General features: G+C 51.8%; 1 protein-coding gene across 1 annotated transcript; it reads left to right on the top strand.

The window, feature by feature from the left end:
* The first annotated feature begins 345 nt into the window (after positions 1-345).
* Positions 346-2,768, top strand: LOC125508304 (protein GL2-INTERACTING REPRESSOR 2-like). The gene is made up of 3 exons (XM_048672962.1): positions 346-1,630; positions 1,705-1,932; positions 2,061-2,768. Exon 3 carries the CDS (start codon positions 2,079-2,081, stop codon positions 2,415-2,417), a length of 339 nt encoding a protein of 112 aa, XP_048528919.1. The 5' UTR covers positions 346-1,630; positions 1,705-1,932; positions 2,061-2,078; the 3' UTR covers positions 2,418-2,768.
* Positions 2,769-21,863: the final 19,095 nt, after the last annotated feature.

Below are 21,863 nucleotides of genomic sequence, written 5' to 3'. Positions count from 1 at the left end.
GCAAGGGGAGGGTGACCTGTCGTCATTGCGGCCGCTGCGACCTTGGCACCGGCCTTTGTTGACAGCGTGGCTGCCCGCACAAAGTTTCTTGTCCCCAACCTCTTGGCATGGGGCGGCAGCGTCGCGTGGGCGGGATGGTGGAGGAGTGTTCTGGTTCCATTCTGGCCGGAGTCGCGGGCTGAGGAGGCGGAGGCGGCATGCTTGGGCGGTGATGGCGGCTCCGGCGGGAGGGGGGGGGGGGGGGGGGGGGGGGAGGCGCTAATATTATCCCAAACTGCTGGAGGAGTAAAAATGAGAGAGAGGCTGCTTTTAGGGGGCAAATTTTTTTACCCCAAACTGCTAGAATTTCTCCTCAGAACAATTTTTTATAAATTTTCAAATAAAAGTGTTATGTACAGCCGAAAATAAAAGGATGAAAGAATAAAAGAATAGAAATGGTCCTCTAACCATTTAAGCGTTCGGCTAGTGCTCAAATTTACTCCTCTAAAGGTTTTTAAGGGATTGGCTAGAGATGCTCTGATCAAGTCAAATGTTATCGGCCCATGTGGTCGTTAACCCTCACTCTGTTGCAATATCATTTGTCCCCTATTATCATATATTTATCTCCTATTTATGTATGCAGAAGGTTGTGATGATTCCATTGCTATATTTTGTTAGGCTATCAGTGTTCTATTTAACAAATAATTTCGTAGCTTGCAACCTGTCTAATCACTTATCCTCTAAGATTGTATAGACTAGAGTATTTAGGAGCACAACATGGGTGAGCCATCTTGTATGGCCATCATGGATGAGTGCCGTTATTTTGGACTCTAGGGGCTTTTGGAACTTATAATTAATCATTTCAATCAGAATATGTAGATCCCTAACATATATTAATTGTTATGTTTCTTTTTTAGTATGGGTTCTAGGTATCAGATAGAGTAAGTAGGCAGCTTTGATAGTTGCTGTATTTCTTGGCGCTGGTGTCTCCGATCAAGCAGGGTTCCTGCGGAAGAAGCATACTATTGCATCAAAGATTTTCCTAGAGATCTCTAGCATTTCACTGTTACTATTATCTGTAGACACTACCAAGCTACCCCGAGTCAACCCTACAATGCTATAAATTCTGCTGTCAGGTCATACCGGCGGGAGTAAACTCTCCTTCGTAAGTACTCACTCCTGTAAGAATTGAAATAAAGACGCAATAGGGTTATAAAAGCTTGCTCGTCTTTGGGTGAGATGTCATTTCACATCACAGAGGAATTCAATGGACTGCAGGATTCCATTGAAGAGCAAAGGGCATTGAGTATACATGGGTACGGCCAAGCCGGCCTCGCTGCGCGGTTAAAGACACCATTTACCTAAAGTGGCTCATCTCCTATTTAAGATCCATTTACTCACATAACCAGTGGCACATTGATGCACTATACTTATTTTCGCTGGATGGAACCCTTCATGCAGCTGCTGCTCATCAGTAAAGGGCGTTCAAGATGTTGACACTGCGCACACAGCTATTGTCAATAGCATGGTGTTGGCAGCGTCGCCATGAATACACCCAGAGGGCAACCACGAAAATAAGAGTAAATTTGGCCTCACAAATGTGTCTAGCTTCCCACCTTATAGATTTCCCCTGTTTTCCTGTAGTACTAAGGTTGGTATAAGCTCATAAAATATGATTTTGGAGTATGTATTTTTCAAAAACTAATTAACTTTATGATGTGCAAGATCACAAGAAGAGAGTAGGGTTGGAGGGATGTGGAAGGAAGTAAAGAGAGGAAGAGGACGGAGGGACCTTGCTGTTGCATTAATAGCAAGTAAATAGAAGCATTGACCTCTCCTCCTATGCTTGGAACCCCTCCTATATAAAGACCTTCGGACCTTTCAAAGTCCTCAACCAAATACACATCGCAGCTAGCTCAGCTCTTCCTCTCCTCTCCTCTTCACGGGATTCAGGTAGCAACTCTGCTTTTCCTTGTGTTCTTCCTCATGTAGGAGTATGTTATGCCGCAGTTCTTCTGTTCTGCACACCTGAAGAGGAAATTTTGTTTTGTTATCTAATATGCATATTCTTGTTTGTGCAGTGTGATTGTCTGTGAGTCATGGACCGCAGCAATGGCAACGGCGGCGTGAGGAACGGCGGGAGGCTGGAGCTGCAGCTTAACCTGTCGCCGCCGGTGGGGATGGAGGTGGACGGCCATGACGACAGCGGCTCGTCGTCGCCGAGCTCCTGCGTGTCGTCAGACGGCAGCCCTGGAAGCAAGTCGCCGATGGTGATCGGGGCCTGCACCCGGTGCCTCATGTACTGCATGGTGGCCAAGAAGGACTACCCCACCTGCATCAACTGCAAGCAGCCCTGCCTCGTGGACCTGCTGCAGAACGGCGGCGCCGGCGCGGGCGCCTCCGGGGACGGCGACAAGAAGCGCGGCAAGCGCAAGTGAAGAAAAATCAACGGTGGTGCGGGCGCGTGCCCGTCCAGTGGATGCTCACACGGATGGTTAGCTCGATCAGGCGATGCGCGAATCTTGGGGCTGGAGGAGGGAGTGACCGCCGTCGGATCATCCACTGGACAGGGTGGGTCTCTGAGTAGCAGGCTACTTAGCTTAAGTAGTTACTTTCCTTTGTGTTGCTGGGTTGCAATGGGTTGGTCAGTTTAATTAGCGTTATTGCTAGTTTCCGATTGGTGTTGTAGTAGCAGTGGTCTTCTAAGTTTGTAATCCCCTGTTTGCTGAAGAAATGCAAGACCTAACTAACGGTATGCAGCAGCTAAGCTAGCGATGGTTGTCTCCAAATAATTTGTACTAGTCAACTGTGTTTTCACCATGTTTTTCTGTTTTTTCTTCAAGGACTTAGTTTTTTTTAGGGATTCAAGGGCTTAATTAGGTAGGGTGCGAGTAATATATCGATGCAAGCGGCGGCCCACTTATCCCGCGAAACGCATCAATTACTACCTGCCAAGTTAACACTAATTTTGTACTGCCGTGATATTGTCCGCGAAACCCGTCCCCGCTTTGGATCCTGAGGTGCGAGGGTTCGAACCAAGTATTTGAGCCTTGCATGCGTACGATTTGCATAGCTCTGTTCGTCGTCGAGTAATCTTCAGGTGTCGTGAGCACTATCCGATCGAGAACCTACGGCTCAGATCGACTGTCGGGTGAGGCATGGACTGGCGAAACACAGCAGCATCGACCTCTGCAAAGTACAGGCGCCGGTGCTTCACTGCAGGGGCTGACACACACACTGGAAGGAAGTAAAAGCAGGATAAACAAGGGCATCATTACACAATTATATAGTACGACGGACAAATCTCTGGGCGCGGGAGCTGCACTTCAAGTGCGTCTGCACGGAGGTCGGATGCATGTCTCGGAAGAAATAGATCCGCTGCCTTGCACAAGCAACCCATGGCTTTCTCAAGGCACGGCCTGATCAAAATGGAGATTATTAAGGTGCAAAAAACAGAGATACATAATATCCTAAAACCTCTCGATCGGGCAGAAAGAAAATCCCTTCAGATCTTTTTGGTGTTGCTGTCGTTGAAGGTATGCTAGTTCGGTTGAAGACTTGAATTCGGCACGTAGAGATAGTAACAAATCCACATGAATGCATGCAGTTGGGGCATTGCATGCAGTAATGGCATGCGGTGCAATGCAATGCAATTCAAGTGCAACTTAGCTCCTCGTTGCGTCACGCAGGGCCGGATTGATTTCGCCAAGAGACGTCGATAGTAGTAGTAGCTAAGGAGGAGGAGGAGGAGGAGTACGTACTCCTTGGCTAGCTCGATTTATTTCAGCATCTCTAGCTGGGCTGCACCCCATCGTCTGCGATTTCTGCGTGCTTACAAATGCACCATAATGTCCCAGTGGACGGACACACACATGCATCGTCTGCATGCATATGCACCCCCCCCCCATGCGCGCGCCTAGCTATAGCCATCTGCGGTTTAAAGCCACCTGCAGAGTTATTGTGTAATGGCTTCTCCTCTGCTGCCTGCCCCTCACTGGAGACATCTCCATAATTAATCACACCACTGTAAAAGACTGCCCAATCAATGGTAGTATGTGTATAGCAGTCTGCAGACGTACCGCAAAAATCCGTCACAAGGCTAGAGCATCTCCAACATATTTGCCAAGTTTTGTTACCTACAATCTGTTTAAGGTATAGGAGATAGAATAAGTTGGAAAGAATTGCTGGAAATATTAGCACCTTTTGAACAAATCTAATCCAAGAGTAGATAATAAGCATGGCAATTACAGTATGCAGCTCATACCGATACCTAACCATGTGAGCACATCCAGTATATAGAAGCGAAACATCTATGAACAAAACATTATGGATTGGACTAGTCTTTCTTGTAGCTATTCTGAATTCTCTCATTTCTTAAATTAAATATGATTAATATTTATTAACCCCATAAAAAATAAATAATAAAGGCCATTTCTTCTAAAAACTTAGAATAGTGAGACGTGTTAAAACGCAATTTGCGTTCCAAATTGCTATATACGGCTAGCACATAAACAAAGCAAATAGAGGATGAACGGGTCATACCCTCCGGTTGGCAAGACCAACGCGGCAGCGGCAGCCTCGTCATCGTCTGAGGCCTTCTTCTTGGCGGCATAGTCATCAGCCATGGAGTCGATGCAGAGGAAGTAATGAAAGCAGAGGCGGATGGAGACGGGGATGTATCGGGAGCAATCATGTCGAGACACTCCCCAAAAAACTTATTGCCGTTCTCCCGGGCAAGATCTCGGAAGACAGGGTTCCGGAGACACCTGCTCTCCCGACCAACCGTGCATGCAGTCGTAAGGATGGGAATACCGGAAGCAGCAAAGTGGGAGGAAAAGTAGATGGGGGCTAGGGTTATGTACGGAGTGAGTGAGTTAGGTTTCACTCCACAGGCCAGCGCCTCCTTATATAGGCCGTCCGGTAGGAAGTCATGGGCCTGGGCTTAGGCCCACGACCAAGTCGACGCAAACTCGGGAAGGGAGTCGTCGTTCCCAGAGAAGAGTCGCACACCCACTAAGGGAGTCGCCATATCCCAGGAATGCAAACAACCCATGGTCCAACGTCTCGGCTCATTCCCATAACCCACGGCGCGCACACGCATATCGTGACGAGGCGGGCAGTGGAGGAGGAGGAATGCGTGTACAACTCCCCTTCCCAAGATCCGAATGGCAAGTGGTAGAGCATCCCTTATAAAGAGGACTCAACTGTCCTCAACTAGCAAGGTGGTGCTAAACTTCTCATCACGTGCCATATACCTACATGGCCTCAAGATTAACTAGAAATCATTGTTCATATGGGCCTAAAGCACATCTATGATTCAACAATCCCCCACCAGATCTTGATGCACATAAGTTTGTCAACTGTTCCAAACAATGTTTGATATATCGGAATTTTTAGTGGAGACTGTTAAGTTGAACTTTCACCTAGAACAATAGGATTGGACTTCTTCACAATTGAATAATGGACTATGCCCTGAATTATCAGTTTGGCGTGCAGAAGTTTTACTTATTGTCAGCTGATACGTGGATCCCGAAGGCTAAATTTCACGGGTGGAGCTTATTAGTCATACTCCTGACCTTCTCATGAGTTTCCTAGAGATTGCCCAATGTCATAGACCGTGACCAGCAGTCGGGCTCACATTGGTGTGTTCCTCCAAAGAATGATGTGTAGGATAGCATCTTACTTACACAAGCTTTGGAACACATTAAGACAAAAGTCTGTCGGCGTTCTGGGAACAGGGGTCCCAGACTTGCCTGCCTGCAGCCCACGGCGTGGCTTTGCTGGCAGGTCCGTACGGCCCATCTTCATCAACAAGGAATCAAGACCCTCGCGAGGGGCCAAGCCTTGCGAGGCGGACGACACAAGACCTTCTCAGGAGCAGCCTCATCAGGCCGGCTCGTGAGGGGCGGAGAGTTCAAGGTTGGGCAAACCTCGTGAGGTTTCCATGACGTAAGCCATAACGATCGAGACCAGGCGGGCGCCAGCGTGCACAACGTCCTTGTTTTCCCTTTGGTGCTAAGGAGGCAAGCGCAGGTGCGGAGTACCGAGGCATCAAGCAAAGGTTTCCATATTGGTGCAACGAGACCCAGACCAGAAGGATGACAATACGGAGGTCACCATGGAGCCCAGGACGGCGTCACCACCAGAATCTTTGGCAGGCGAAGACCACCTTTTGTCAGGATAGCTTGTACTAGCTGTCCCCTTTCAAATTGGCCGTTGTTGGCTCCCTTCCCGCTCAATATTTGGGGAGTGGATCAGGGCCTCTATAAATAGAACTAGCCACCACCATAGGCGGGGAGAATCGAAGATCATCCTCAGCCACACAAGTGCACCAAGCACAAGAACACCTCAACCTGAGAAGGCTGTTCTTCCCCTTGTACTGTTCATCCTCAGCTCAAGAGGCAATCCACCACCACACTGGAGTAGGGTATTACACCACAACGGTGGCCCGAACCAGTATAAATCTTGTGTCCTTTGTGTTGCGAGTTCGTCGAGTTAGTTCGTGAGATCTAGGCTAAGTTAGGACGCGGATCGATAGGGGGGGAGGTATTCACGCGCACCCTAGAGTTCGAACCTTAAGGGTTTTGCCGGAACCCGTGATCCGACATTTGACGCGCCAGGTAGGGGTGCGCCGAAGCTTCCCTTCCGTCGCTCCGTGTCGCGTCGCTTCATCGTCTCCATGGCGGACACGCGTCGCGCCCATGCCGAGCGCCGGGCTGCCCTCGCCACCCGCTTTGCTCAGACGGCCCCTGTCGGCGGGCCACCCCATCGCTCTCCGTCGCCTACCGCCAACGCCGCCACCGGCCCGGCAGGGAACGAGCAGCAAGCATCCTCGCTGCACCCCTCAGCGCGACAGGACGGCCGCACCGCCACTCCATCGCTGACTCCCGCTGGTTCCTCGTCTCACGCTCATCGCGTTCCCACGGACGCACGGGCCGCGCTCCTCATGGCGCACGAGCTCCCGCGCTACCACCCGGTGACGACCTCTACGAGGACTGGCTTGACCGCATCGCCGAGCTTGTCCGTGTTGCAGGGGGCTCCCCTGCGCCGTCCCACTCTCTGCCTCGCCCTCCGCCAGCCACGGGCGACGCCGCTCATGAAGCACCTACACCACCTCTGCCCCAAGACGGCGCCCTAGCGCCAAGGCATGCGGCTCCGTGGCTCGACCCACCGCGTCCGGCGCCCGCGCATAAAGAAAGAAGCCGTGAAGAAGTCCCTTGACCGCAGGCGAACGCTCCGCCACTCCTCGCTCCGCCGCACCAGGATCGTTTGCTGCGGCAAGGCCCCGCGTAGTTGGCCGTAGCAGCGCGCGGGCGCCAAGGCCAGGCTCCACCTCCAAGGCGGGCCCCGGTGACCACGGCCGGCTGCCGCGCCTTCACCCCCGAGCTACGCAGCGTCGCCTGGCCAGGCAAGTTCAAGCCAGACCTGCCTCCTCGCTATGACAACACCCCCGACCCCGCGGAGTTCCTACAGCTCTACGAGCTGAGCATCGAGGCGGCCAACGGCGACGAGAAAGTCATGGCAAACTGGTTTCCCATGGCTCTCAAGGATGGCCCCCGCTCCTGGCTCCTGAACCTGCCTCCAGGCCTAATTTCCTCCCGGGACAAAATGCGCAACCGTTTCATCGCCAACTTCCAAGGCACTCGTGACCGCCCCCCGGTCGCGGGTGACCTGCGCCGCATCAAGCAACAACCAGGAGAGACCCTACAGAAGTACATTCAGCGCTTCAACAACGCGCGCATCAAAATCCCCAAGGTGACCGACGAGGCCATCATCCCAGCGTTCTCCGACGGTGTCCTCAACATCAAGATGAAGGAGGAGCTCGCCATCCACGAAGAGTTGTGCACGACCCTGGAGCTGTTCAACATCGCAACCAAGTGTGCCAGAGCTGAGGAGGGGCGCCTCTCCCTCCTCGAGCTCCCTGCTGCAGACCCAGAAGAGAAAAAGACCAAGGCCAAGGATGTGAAGCGCAAGGGAGCAGCCGTGCTCGTGGCGGAACCAGACACCAAGCGCGGCAGAGACCAGCCCGAGTCATCCAAGGGCAGCCGACCGTTCCGCGCCTTCCACAACCTGCATACCCACAACACCAGCGACTGTCAAGAGCTCAGAGCCATTCGAGAAGGATGCTTCGGTCGACGCCCCGAGCGCAGCGACCGGGGCTACGGCCGAGGAGGAGGACGTGGCGGTGGACGCTGGGATGACTGTGGCCCGCGCCAGGAGTGGCACGACCGGCCTCGTGAGGACTGCTGGTAGGATCAGCCTCGCGAGGGCGCATGGAGGGACCAGCCTCGTGAGGCTCGTCCTCACGGCAACGCAGGCCTTCCTCCATTACCACCACCACCTAGAAGGAATGACGACCACCATCAAGACGAGGGGGCTGGGGGCTTCCAGGAGCCACGCGCTGTTGCCTGCATCTTGGGCGGAGCTCAAGCCCCAGCGTATCTTCAAACAGTTTGCCCGTGAAGTGAATGCAGTTCTCCCCAAGCTCGAGGCCACACGCCCACTCAGATGGTCCAGGTGCCCCATCACGTTCAGTTCGGCAGATCAGCTCAAGTGTGCGGCCACCGCAGGCGTCCTCCCAATGCTCTGTTCACCAATCATCAGCAACGTGCAAGTTACCAAGACCCTCATCGACAGCAGCGCAGGGCTCAATGTCCTGTCCGTCGACATGTTCGACAACCTCCAAGTGCCATATGACCAGCTTCAGCCTACCAAGCCTTTCTCAAGAGTGACCGACGGCTCTACTACCCCGATCGGGCAGGTCCACCTCCCTGTTACCTTCGGAGAATGCAACAACTACCGCACCGAACTCATCGACTTCGACGTCGCCTACATCCACCTGCCATACAGTGCCATCCTCGGGTATCCAGCCCTGGCCAAGTTCATGGCGGTGACCCATCACGGCTACAATGTCCTCAAGATGCCGGGAAGCGGTGGAATCATCATAGTCCCATGCGAAGAAAGAGGCGCGGTGTGCTCCCTCGAGCGTGCCTTCCAAGCTGAAGTAATCGACGACCCCGACAGTCAGGGCGAGCGCCCTCCTAAGGCCACCCCCAAGAAGAAGAAGCAGCTACGTCACGCAGGGCCTCAGGCAAGCGACGCCTCGTCAGGATCGGCGTCCGCGCCTGGGGCGCCTCCCTCCATCGCATAGGGAGGCGCGCCCAGCGCCCCTCTTGGGCAGGGCTCGAGGGCTCTCTTCTGGAGGGCCTCAGACTTTGCCAGCATCACGAGGGAGGCGCTTGGGCACCACTTGGAGGCGTGCTTCACGACACGTTTTCCTCAGGAGGACACAGGGCAAGGAGTGCTCACCGCTCAGGAGTTCATCACCAAGACCACTCAGGAACTGCAAGACGCGAGGGCCATGCGCGGCAGCCGCCGCTCATCAGGCGCAGTTCCCAATCCAGGCGAGGATGTCGGGATGCACGTCTACATTGACGTTCCAGGGCTCAATCGGGCCGCCTCTCAGGAGCTTCTCTGGCCTTCGCGCGTGGGACGCTGCGAGGGCCCATCCCACAGTTACGTTCGCATGCCCTTCGGTCTACCGAGCGTGGCAGCCTCCTATCACCGCAACCTGCGGAGCATCCTGGCGGCTCAGGAGGCCAGGCACCACGCGGTGCTGACGGAGATGAAGACGGTCCTCGAGGAACCTCCTGGGCCCCCAGGGCCCCCCGAGCCTCAGGGCCCAGTGGCTCATGAGGGGCAGCCCTTCGCCGCATGCCTTCAGCTATCCCAACTCTCCTTCATCGACACTGCCAGGTGACATTTTCCAAGGTTCATTCAGCTGGGAGCGCCCCCAGGGTGCATCATTCCCAGGCCGCGTGGGTCCGTCCCTGTGGCATGTATCTTTCCTTTTATGTCTTTAGCTTACCCTGTTGGGGGCGCCCCTCGGGCTGCATCATCCCCAAGCCGCTCGTGCCGGACCCGGTGGCATGCATCTTCCCTGCACTTACCTGAGCTAGGTTGCTTTCCATGCTTAATCTATCTATGAATATCGCCTGCTTGATTGTCACCCACCGTGGGAGCCGCGCGCCGTCCGTCTTTCTTCAGAACCCCTTGCGTGAGTAAGTCAAGCACGACGTCTGTGCTCGGGTCCGTCCCTGCAGCGTCGATAAATCTAGCGGTTGAGCTCTGTATGGCGGGCCGGCCCCGTTCACATCACCTCCTGGGGCCGTTGGTGCTTGGCTTTTTCATGCGATGACCTCAGGAGATTCGTTCGGCGCAGGTTGCCTAACCACCTCACAGGACCAAGACAACAAACAAGAACCAAGACCAGGCGCAACCCGCCTTGAGGTAGGGCCTCGTGAGTCCCGCGCTGGCTCACGAGTGCCCCGATACACCTCGTCTAGCCCTGCCATGCAAGCCACATGTCAGGGCGGGGCTGTACACGCCCCGGGGGCTCTCCGCAGTAGGGAGTCCCCCTCCCACGCCCTAGTGGAAGCATGCTACGTCTTGAGCTTGCGTTGGTTTTCCCCGAAGAGGAAGGGATGATGCAGCAGAGTAGCGTAAGTATTTCCCCCAGTTTTTGAGAACCAAGGTATCAATCCAGTAGGAGTCCACGCTCAAGTCCCTCGTACCTGCACAATATGATAGCTACTCGCAACCAACACGATTAGGGGTTGTCAAGCCCTTCACGGTCACTTACGAGAGTGAGATCTGATAGATAGAATATTTTTGGTATAAATATGCAAAGTAAAAAAGTAAAGGCAAAGTAAATAGCAAAACAATATTAAAGTGATGGAGATTGATATGATGAGAATAGACCTGGGGGCCATAGGTTTCACTAGTGGCTTCTCTCAAGAGCATAAGTATTCTACGGTGGGTGAACAAATTACTGTTGAGCAATTGACAGAATTGAGCATAATTATGAGAATATCTAGGCATGATCATGTATATAGGCATCACGTCCGTGACAAGTAGACCGAAACGATTCTGCATCTACTACTATTACTCCACTCATCGACCACTATCCAGCATGCATCTAGAGTATTAAGTTAAAAACAGAGTAACGCCTTAAGCAAGATGACATGATGTAGAGAGATAAATTCATGCAATATGAAATAAACCCCATCTTGTTATCCTCGATGGCAATAATGCAATACGTGCCTTGCTGCCCCTTCTGTCACTAGGAAAGGACACCGCAAGATCGAACCCAAAGCTAAGCACTTCTCCCATGGCAAGAACTACCAATCTAGTTGGCCAAACCAAACGGATAATTCGAAGAGACTTGCAAAGATAACCAATCATACATAAAAGAATTCAGAGAAGATTCAAATATTATTCATAGATAGACTTGATCATAAACCCACAATTCATCGATCTCAACAAACACACCGCAAAAAGAAGATTACATCGAATAGATGTCCACGAGAGAGGGGGAGAACTTTGTATTGAGATTCAAAGAGAGAGAAGAAGCCATCTAGCTACTAACTATGGACCCGAAGGTCTGAGGTAAACTACTCAAACTTCATCGGAGAGGCTAGGATGATGTAGAAGCCCTCCGTGATGACGGCCCTCTTCCGACGGAGCTTCGGAACAGGCCCCAAGATGGGATCTCGTGGATACGGAAAGTTGCGGCGGTGGAATTAGGTTTTTGGCTCCTGTTCTAATCGTTTGGGGGTACATGTGTATATATAGGAGGAAGAAGTACGCCGGAGGAGCAACAAGGGGCCCACGAGATAGGGGGGCGCGCCCTAGGGGGGGGGGCGCCCCCCACCCTCGTGACCGCCTCTTTTGTTCCATGGAGCAGGGTCCAAGTCTCCCGGATCACGTTCGGTGAGAAAATCACGTTCCCGAAGATTTTATTCCGTTTGGACTCCGTTTGATATTCTGTTTCTCCGAACACTGAAATAGGCAAAAAACTGCAATTCTGGGCTGGGCCTCCCGTTAATAGGTTAGTCCCAAAAATAATATAAAAGTGGAAAATAAAGCCCAATATAGTCCAAAACAGTAGATAATATAGCATGGAGCAATCAAAAATTATAGATACGTTGGAGACGTATCAAAGCACCATGCTCCTTGCTGGCCGTCGACACTGCCGAGGAGCGGCTATGCCCGTGCAAAAGCGGAAGCACTACGCTCCGCGCTGGTGATAAACAACTAAGGGCGGCCCCATGACCGTACCAACCTTAGGGAGCCCCAGAGCTCATTGTTCGGCCCTCACCGCAATGTCTCCCCTCGGGAGAGCTGTGTGAGGGGGCTGGGCACGGGGGCTGCACTTGGGTCATGCCCAAGTGTGCGCCACCCAACCAGGTCCCCTGGACCTGGTCGTCGCACGCCCCTCCCGAGCCGAGCCTCGACGAGGGCACAGGTATGGAGAATGTTTGCACGTCAAGGGGGACTCCTGAGCATCGCGTCTCAGAAGCCTAACTGGTCACGTAGCCCCTCACTCCTTGGTCCGTCCTGGTTTCCGGTCGGCCCAACGGCGGTTGAGGTATGCGCGGGGCTGGGCTCTGCCGACGTAGAACATTAACCTATCCTCACGTATCCTTCCTATAGGCTGTTTGCGTGTCAAGGGGGACTCCTGAGCATCGTGACTTAGGAGCCTAACTAGTCACGTAGCCCCTCGCTCCTTGGTCCGTCCTAGTTTCCGGTCAGCCCAACGACGGTTGAGGTATGCGCGGGGCCGGGCTCTGCCAACGTAGAACATGAAGCAAATAGGAAGAAAATCACAAAATCTCGAAGCAAATATTACAATACATATTGTCCTCACAATATCAAACGCAAGTTTAACGCCTCCACGAGGCATGGTGCATGTTACAGGAACAAAGTAGAAAAGCAGCCGCAAGTCACCCGTGGACACCGCCGGCACCTGCAAAATGTGCCCCCTCCTGGGTAGCGTCGCCTTCACCTGCATCACCGGTCGAGGGCGCGGGGGCGAAGGCATCGAACTTCTTCAGCAAGGCCTCCACTTAACCCTTCACGGCCGCGGCGGCAGCCGCATAGTGTTCGTTAGCTACAGGTTCCAGCAGCTTGTCAAGACGAGCGCTGGGGTCGCGAAGGTGCAGGTGGCTGAACAGCCGTGTCAGCGCGGCCGAGGAAAGGACGCGAGCCTCTGCCTCCGCCATAGGACCGACGCCTTCCACGACCTCCTCGAGCGCGTTCACCAGGAAGGGAAGCAGCTGAGCAGGGCCATCCTCGTCGCTGGCCAGCGGCTTCTCCAAGCCCTTCTCGTACAGTGTCTTCAGTGCCACACGGGACCTCTCCTCAAAGGTCTAGAAGGCCGTGCGGTCTTCGGCAAGGACCCTCGCCTTGGCGTCAAGGTCGGCCACCTTCACCCCCGCCTTCCGCTCCAACTCCTCTAGCCGGTTGCGCTCCGCTGCCTGTGCCTTCGCCAGCTCCCCCAGCTCGGCGTCGCGGCCTTTGATGGAATCCTCCTGGGCCTTCATCTCCTCCTCCTTCGCCTGGCGGTCGCGTGCTTCTTCCGCATGATGGTCGCGCAGGCCCTTCAGCTGGTCCTCCAGCTCTCGGCAGCGGCCGCAGGTGGCCTCGGCATCCTTCAATGCTGCCTCGTGATCAGCCGCAGCTTTGGCGGCGGCCAGCTTCTCCTTCTCGGAGGCCGCCGTGGCCTGGCTCAGCGACGCTCGGACCGCCGAGTCGGAGTGAAGCCAGCCAGAGACCAGCTCCAAGCGCCCTGCCACTAGGTGCGAGTCCGTGCCCTGGAGATCTTCCCGCAGTCGGGCCATCTCTGAAAAGGCGCTCTCCAGGACGGCTGAGGAAGCAGAAGAACCTGGAGCCAGGGGCGCAGCATGAGAAGGGGGCGACGTCGTCACCAGAGCCTGGAAGATCAAGGGCTCCTGAACCTCACCAGCCGTGCTGGACACCGGCACCTCCTGAGCCAGCAGCGCTTCGGGGGCTGACTCCTCATGAGGATGCTCCACCGGGCCTCACGAGGACAACTGGGCTAGAGAAGCATGAGAACCATCCCCTCCTTTGCCCATGGAGAAGGGCACGATCATAGGAGGCAACGCGGACTCAAGCGGCACCACCTCGCTCTCCCTTCTCCTCTTCACCGCAGACGACAGCCTGATTACGCAGGAAGGAAAGAGAGTTGGAAACGAGCATCAGCAGCAGGAACAAGGCGAGGCGGGGCACTTACTGGTCTACAACAACATAGTCCACCTTCCGCTTGGTAAGCTTGAAGCCGGAGAGCATCGTGACCCGAGGCGCTGCCGCACCTGCTCCAGAAGCTGAAGTGGGAGCGGAAGTTGAACCAGAAGCGGCTCGAGCCGACACCGGAGTAGCAGCAGAATCTCAGAGGACCAGCGCCGACCTGATCCTCTTCGGTATCACGGGCAGTTCCTCCTTCTCCTGGGAAGTGTTGGCCTCGTCGTCGTCAGGGAAGGCGCGGAGGATGTCAGCCTTACTTAGGGGGGAGGTCTCCCCCGTCCCTTCGGGGGTCACCTCCGAGTCTTCCCCCCCTCTTCTTCCTCGTGGGACTCACCAGAAGACAGGTCCACCGGCGCCGGCGCCGCTGGGCCCCCGGTGAGCACCGACGGAACCAGACCACGTCCGTCAAAGGTCGGCTTGGAGGCCACGATCACCGCACTGTCCTTGTAGCGGAACAAGGGAGTGAAGACATTCGGAGGATACTCCTGATCGTCGCCAACCAGGAGGCAGAGAGCTGCGGTCAGCTCCTCGTTGGACAAGGCCTCCGAGCTCAAGCGAACCTTGTCCTCTTCATCCCCGAGTTCCCACAAGGGGCGAACAGGCCTGCAGCGGGGCCACGCGCAGCGCCAGAAACTCCCTCAGGAGCATGGTCCCTGTAATCCTCGCCGCCTTCGCATTGCCGGGCTTCAGGTCGAACTTCATCTACTCCAGCACCAACATCGCCCGCTCATCGGTGAGCTTCGCGCAGGACCACGCCTTGTCGGCCCGGGGCTTCTCCGTAGGTAGCACCAAGCGCGGGTGGACACGCTTGGCGCTCATCATGACCCATTTGGCCCTGAGGTTGTCAGCCTTCTTCCTGGTGTTTGAGATCGAGTTGGCCTTGCCGGCCATGATGAAATCGGCGCACCCGGAGATATGGCCCTCGCTGGCACGGAGGAAGAAGAAGTGGCGCAGCAGGGCCACGGACGACATCACGCCCAGATACGCCTCATAGTAGTAGGCGAAGATGGACAAGAGAAGGATGGAGTTGGGATGGAGATGCAATGCCTGCAGCCTGTAGTGATCAAGGGCCTCATAGAAGAAATCGGAGAAGGGAGGAACCAACCCGGCGGCAATACTGCTCGTGAAGAAGGGAAAGAACGCGCTCCCCTCGGGCTCCGGCACGTTGGAGGCAACCCGAAGCTCCGTCTTCCCCCTTTCATTACTCTCCCCCACCGTCAGCAGGCGTGTGGCGGCGAGGTTTTTCTCCGAGACGTTGGGCGAGTCGAGGGCAGGTTCGTACCAAGCCTTCACTGCAGACGACACCGGCGACGAGGCGGGCTTGACCCTCCGGAGCGCCATGGGTCGCTGATGCATGAAAGGATGGGAGCGGATCTGGAGATTTCGGAAGCGGGGAGCAAGAAAGGGGATTTGAGCAAGGCGAAAGGAAACAGTGAAGGCGAACGTTGTCTACGCCAGCCTTTTGACAGTCGGGCAGTTGCCGAGGCAGCGTGGGAAAGCGGAGACGCCCATGTCCAATCAACCGCCACGCGTCGACCAAGGCCGCAGGCTATTAGGGCTCGTGGCGCTCCGCACTTGACCCATGGCTTCACCTCGAAGCCAAGCCCGAGCACGCCTTGGGCCCGGGGGCTACTGTCGGTGTTCTGGGAACTGGGGTCCCCAGACTTTCTTGCCTGCGGCCCACGGCGTGGCTTTGCTGGCAGGCCTGTATGACCCATCTTCATCAACAAGGAATCAAGACCCTCGCGAGGGGCCAAGCCTCGTGAGGTGGACGACACAAGACCTCCTCAGGAGCAACCTCATCAGGCCGGCTCGTGAGGGGCGGAGAGTTCAAGGTTGGCAAACCTCGTGAGGTTTCCGTGACGTAAGCCATGACGATTGAGACCAGGCGGGCGCCAGGTGGGCGCGAGCGCGCGCAGTGTCCTTGTTTCCTCTTTGGTGCTAAGGGGGCAAGCGCATGCGTGGAGTACCGAGGCATCAAGCAAAGGTTTCCATATTGGTGCAACGAGACCAAGACCAGAAGGACGGCAAGACGGAGGTCAACATGGAGCCCAGGACGGCGTCACCACCAGAACCTTTGGCAGGCGAAGAGCACCTTTTGTTAGGATAGCTTGTACTAGCTTTCCCCTTTCAAATTGGCTATTGTTGGCTTCCTTCCCGCTCAATATTTGGGGAGAGGACCAGGGCCTCTATAAATAGGACTAGCCACCACCATAGGCGGGGAGAATCCAAGATCATCCTCAGCCACACAAGTGCACCAAGCACAAGAACACCTCAACCTGAGGAGGCTGTTCTTCCCCTTGTACTGTTCATCCTCAGCCCAAGAGGCAACCCACCACCACCACACTGGAGTAGGGTATTACACCACAATGGTGGCCCGAACCAGTATAAATCTTGTGTCCTTTGTGTTGCGAGTTCATCGAGTTAGTTCGTGAGATCTAGGCTAAGTTAGGACGCAGATCGATAGGGGGGGGGGAGGTCTTCGCGCACACCCCAGAGTTCGAACCTTAAGGGTTTTGCCGGAACCCATGATCCGACAAAGTCAGCTTGCCTTACAGATTACGAGAGTATTGCATCCCCAACAGAATAGGTTTGTAAGGGTACTCTCCTTAGTTGACTGCTGGATTGTTTTGCCAAGTCCCAATTCACGGGATCTTTGATCACATAGGTTGGATTACCCCCATGGAAACTTACATGGGTCTCATGCCCATCTTCCTTGATGCATTTTCTATCATAATTCGTGATAGCCCTTTTGTAAAGGGGTCTTCCAGATTCTTACCCGGTTGGATATAATCCAATGCTATTACTCTGGAGTTTCTTGATTACCCGATAGATTTCAATCTTCTTCTTATATGCTTTGAGGATTGCATGTTGTCCTTTGAACTCTTTGCCTTCGCAACCACTATCTGATTGACATAGTTCATAAGGATAGCCGGGAATGGCTTATCTACCACTCACAAATCCATCAAAAACTCTCGAACTCATTCCGCTTCGACGCATGATGTGTCTAATGATGTGAGTTCTGCTTTCATAGTCGATCTCGTTAAGATCGTCTGCTTGCAAGACTTCCATGAAATAGCACCACCACCACCAAGTGTGAAACATAACCACTTGTGGCTTTCATCTCATCAGCATTAGATATCCAATTTGAATCACTATACCCTTCAAGTACCGTCGCATACCCAGAATAGTGAATTCCGTAGTTCATAATACCTTGCAAATAACGTATGACTCGCTCAACTGCATGCCAATGCACATCTCCCGAATTGGACACAAACCTGCTCAGCTTGCACACAACAAATGAAATGTCAGGCCGAGTAGCACAAGGTAGGTACATAAATGAACCAATCACGTGAGATCATATGGTGTTGCAGACGGTTTGTAGTCTGAATATCCAAAATGGCTCAAAATCTTCTCAACATAGTGGGATTGCAAAAGTGTAATTCCACCATCAGTATCTCTCAGTAGCTTGATGTTCAAGATAACACCAGCCACACCCAGGTCTTTCATCTCAAAGTTATGAGATAGAAAAGCCTTGACCTCCTCAATGATTTTGAGGTGGGTCCCAAATATCAATATGTCATCGACATACAGACATAGTCTAACTTGTTTGCCCCCACCATAATGATAGTATACACATTTTCAGCTTCATTAACAACATATCCAATAGATGTTAAAGTTGTATTGAACTTCTCATGCCATTGCTTAGGAACTTGTTTCTGGTCATACAAAGATTTCAATAGCTTGCACAGGTTTCTTTCCTGACCATTTACTACAAAGCCATTTGGTTGTTGCATGTAAATTTCCTCATCTAGCTCTCTGTTAAGGAAATTCATCTTAGCGTCCATCTGATGAACGAGAAGACCATGCGAGGCATCCAACGAGAGTAACACTTGAATGGTTGTCAATCTAGCCACATGTGAGTAAGTATCAAAGAAATCTTCTTCTCCTTTCTGGGTATAACCTTGGCCATAAGCCTACTCTTGTACTTTTCAACAGTACCATCAGGCCTAAACTTCCTTTTGAACACCCATTTACATCCCAATGGTTGGCAACCATAAGGACGATCAGTGATTTCGCATGTCCCGCTAGCCAAGATGGAATCCATCTCGCTACGGACCACATTCTTCCAGTAGTCAGCATCTGGTGATGCATAAGCCTCTAAGATGGAATCCATGAGGTACACGAGGAAATTATCACCAATGGAATTTGCATTCCTCTGTCTCTTGATGCTAACAGGAGCTTCCTCATCATTTACATGGAACTTTCATCACTTTTATGCTCATAATATTCCATTCGAATGGTCGGTTCAGGAGTCTCATTAGATTCTAGTCTAGAAGTGCTTTGCATATCTCTCATGGGGAAAATATCCTCAAAGAATGTATCATCTTTAGACTCCATGATCGTACCAACCTTCACATCGTATACATCAGATTTCACCACTAGAAATCTATAGCCACCGTTGTGCTTGACATAGCCTAGAAAAACAAAGTCCCCAGACTTTGTTCCTAACTTATGCTTTTTGGTTATCAGCACGTTGACTTTTGCCAAACAGCCCCAAGTCTGCATGTAAGAGAGTGTAGTTCTTTTCTTCTCCCATTGCTCATGGGAGTAGTCTCATTATACTTTGTGGGAACTTTATTCAGGACAACACATGATGTCAATACAATTTCCCCCCACCATGCCTTGGATAAACCATATGTATCTAACATGATGTTAACCAAATATGTTAGAGTATGGTTTTTTTCATTCGACAACCCGTTTGGCTGGGGTGAATAGGGAGGCATCCGTTCATGAATAATACCATTTTATGCATAGAATAAATCAAACTCATTAGAAAAGTAGTCTCCATGATGATCAGACCATACTTGTTTTATTTTATTTTAAAGTTAGTTCTCAACTTCCGCCTTATAGATTTTAAAGTAGTGTAGAGCCTCATCCTTAGTGTTTAAAAAATACACATAGCATCATCTAGTGGAATCATCAATCAGTGCCATGAAATATTACTTTCCACCTTTAGTCAACACACCATTCATCTCGCAAAGATCTGGATGCATGAGCTCTAGTGGTGCTAGGTGTCTCTCCTCCGCAGGCTTGTGAGGCTTACGAGGTTGCTTTGCTTGCACACACAAATGGCACTTAGAGCCTTTGTATAAAGTGAAACTTAGGATTAGATCCATCTTAGCTTGCCTGGTCATACAACCAAAATTAATGTGAAAAATATGTGAATGCCAAACCTCAGGTTCTTCTCACTAGATTAAATTTGGTGCACGACTTTATTACAGAAAGCCGCTAGGGAAAGGAGGAACAAACCTCTGCAATCATATCTTTTTCCAACAAACAGTCCATATCGATATATGACTACTTTACTGGACTCGAATACTAACTTAAACCCTTCTTTACAAAGATGGGAGCCACTAACGAGATTCTTCTTGATGGTGGGGACATGTTGCATGTTCTTCAGTTGCACGATTTTCCCAAAGTAAACTTAACATCTATCGTGCCAACACAATGAACAAAAACATGTGAGCCATTCCACATCAGGATGGAGCAATCTCGTGCGACCTCGTAAGAAGAGAACAATGACATATCAGCACACATGTGAATATTAGCCCCTATGTCAGTCCACCAATCGATGGATCGACACACTGGAAGTACCGTAAACAAATTACAATACCCATTTGCCCCATCTCTATTGCTCATAGTCACATTGACAGACTTGGAGTCCTGTCCTGGCTTCTTGTACTTCTTTGGGCACTTTTTTCCAAAAAAAATCCCTGGACCACAAGTAAATCAGCCATCTCTCCTTTTGTATTTCTTCTTACCATTCTTCTCGAAGGTAGTATTTTGTTGGACAATGTTATTTCCCTTGAACTTGTGGAAATTGTTCTGCACCACATTGGCGCTAGAAGATCCCTCCGCCCCTTTAATGTGTGAGTCCTTTGCTCTCTAGTTATGCTCAACACTTAGATGGCTGGTGACATCCTCAACAGAGAATTCACATCTCAAGTGGTTGAGAGAGGTAGCAACGTTCCTCCATCCAGGAGGGAGTTTTGCAATAATGCAAGTCGCGAGAAACTTGTTCGGTAACTCACACTTCAAGAGCTCTAGCTCCTTTGCAATGGACTGTATCTCATGAGCCTGGTCTAATATAGAATGATTATCAACCATCCTATAGTCATGGAATTGCTCCATAGCATACAGTTCGCATCCAACATTGGTTGCGCCGAACTTAGCTTGGAGCGCATCCCAAAAGTTTTTGGCAACACGCATATGGAGATATGCGTCAACCAACTTATCTCCGATCACACTAAGGCTGGCTCCCACAAAGACAGTGGTTGCTTCCCTGAACGCCCTATCCTTATCAGGATCAATCGTTCATCTGGGAATCACACCACTGACCCAGAAAACATTCATAATTGTGAGCCACAAGGTGATCCTCATCTGCCAACACTTAAAATGCATACCAGTAACTTTTCCGATTTCAGTGTAGTGACAAAGCCTTGAATCGAAAAGTGCCTAAAATAAGGTTTTTGGATTGCTGGAAATATTAGCACCTTTTCGACTAATCTAATCCACGAGTAGATAATAAGCATGGCAATCACGGTATGCAACTCATACCGATACCTACTACTTGTGAGCTGTGTTGGGATTTCCCCCTAAGAGGAAGGGTGAAGACATATAGAAGCGGATAGTGTTTCTCTCAGTAGAGAACCAAGGTTATCAAACCAATAGGAGACTGACACAAACATGTCTACAGTACCTACATGATGGAAATATGCCCTAGATGCAATAATAAAATGTTTATTATTATATTTCCTTATTCATGATAAAGGTTTATTATTCATGCTAGAATTGTATTGACCGGAAACTTAAATATATGTGTGAATACATAAACAAATACAGTGTCCCTAGTAACCCTCTACTAGACTAGCTCGTTGATCAAAGATGGTTAAGGTTTCCTAACCATAGACATGTGTTGTCATTTGATAACGGGATCACATCATCAGGAGAATGATGTGATGGAAAAGACCCATCCATTAGCTTAGCATAATGGTTGTTCAGTTTATTGCCATTGCTTTCTTCATGTCAAATACATATTCCTCCGACTATGAGATTATGCAACTCCGGATACTAGAGGAATACCTGGTGTGCCATCAAACGTCACAACATAACTGGTTGATCATAAAGATGCTCTATAGGTATCCCCGAAGGTGTTCGTTTAGTTGGCATAGATCGAGATTAGGATTTGTCACTCCGAGTATCGGAGAGGTATCTCTGGGTCCTCTCGGTAATACACATCACAAGCTTGCAAGCAAATGACTAAGGACTTAGTTACGAGATGATGTATTACGGAATGAGTAAAGAGACTTGCTAGTAACGAGATTGAACCAGGTATGAAGATACCGACTATCGAATCTCGGGCAAGTAACATACCGATGGACAAAGGGAATTGCGTATGTTGTCATAACGGTTCGACCGATAAAGATCTTCGTAGATGTCAGCGTTCTGGGAACGGGGGTCCCCAGACTTGCCTGCCTGCGGCCTGCGGCGTGGCTCAAAGGGGGGCCCAGCACGACCCATCTTCACCAACACAGACCCAAGACCCTCGCGAGGGGCCAAGCCTCGCGGGGCGGACGACGTGGAGCTTCCTCAGGCACGGCCTCACCAGGCTGGCTCGCGAGGAGGCGGAGAGATCAAGGTGGGGTACCTCATGAGGTGCCCGTGACGCAAGCCATGACGACCAAGGGCGCCAGGCAGGTGCCAGCCCGCGCAGT

Source organism: Triticum urartu, chromosome 5 (genome assembly GCF_003073215.2).
Source record: "Triticum urartu cultivar G1812 chromosome 5, Tu2.1, whole genome shotgun sequence".
Lineage (NCBI taxonomy): Eukaryota > Viridiplantae > Streptophyta > Magnoliopsida > Poales > Poaceae > Triticum > Triticum urartu.
This window is presented reverse-complemented; position numbering and strand designations above follow the sequence as displayed.

Bases quoted from the DNA above. Each gene is read 5' to 3' on its own strand.
- LOC125508304 (XM_048672962.1), top strand. From the start codon at position 2,079: ATGGACCGCAGCAATGGCAACGGCGGCGTGAGGAACGGCGGGAGGCTG.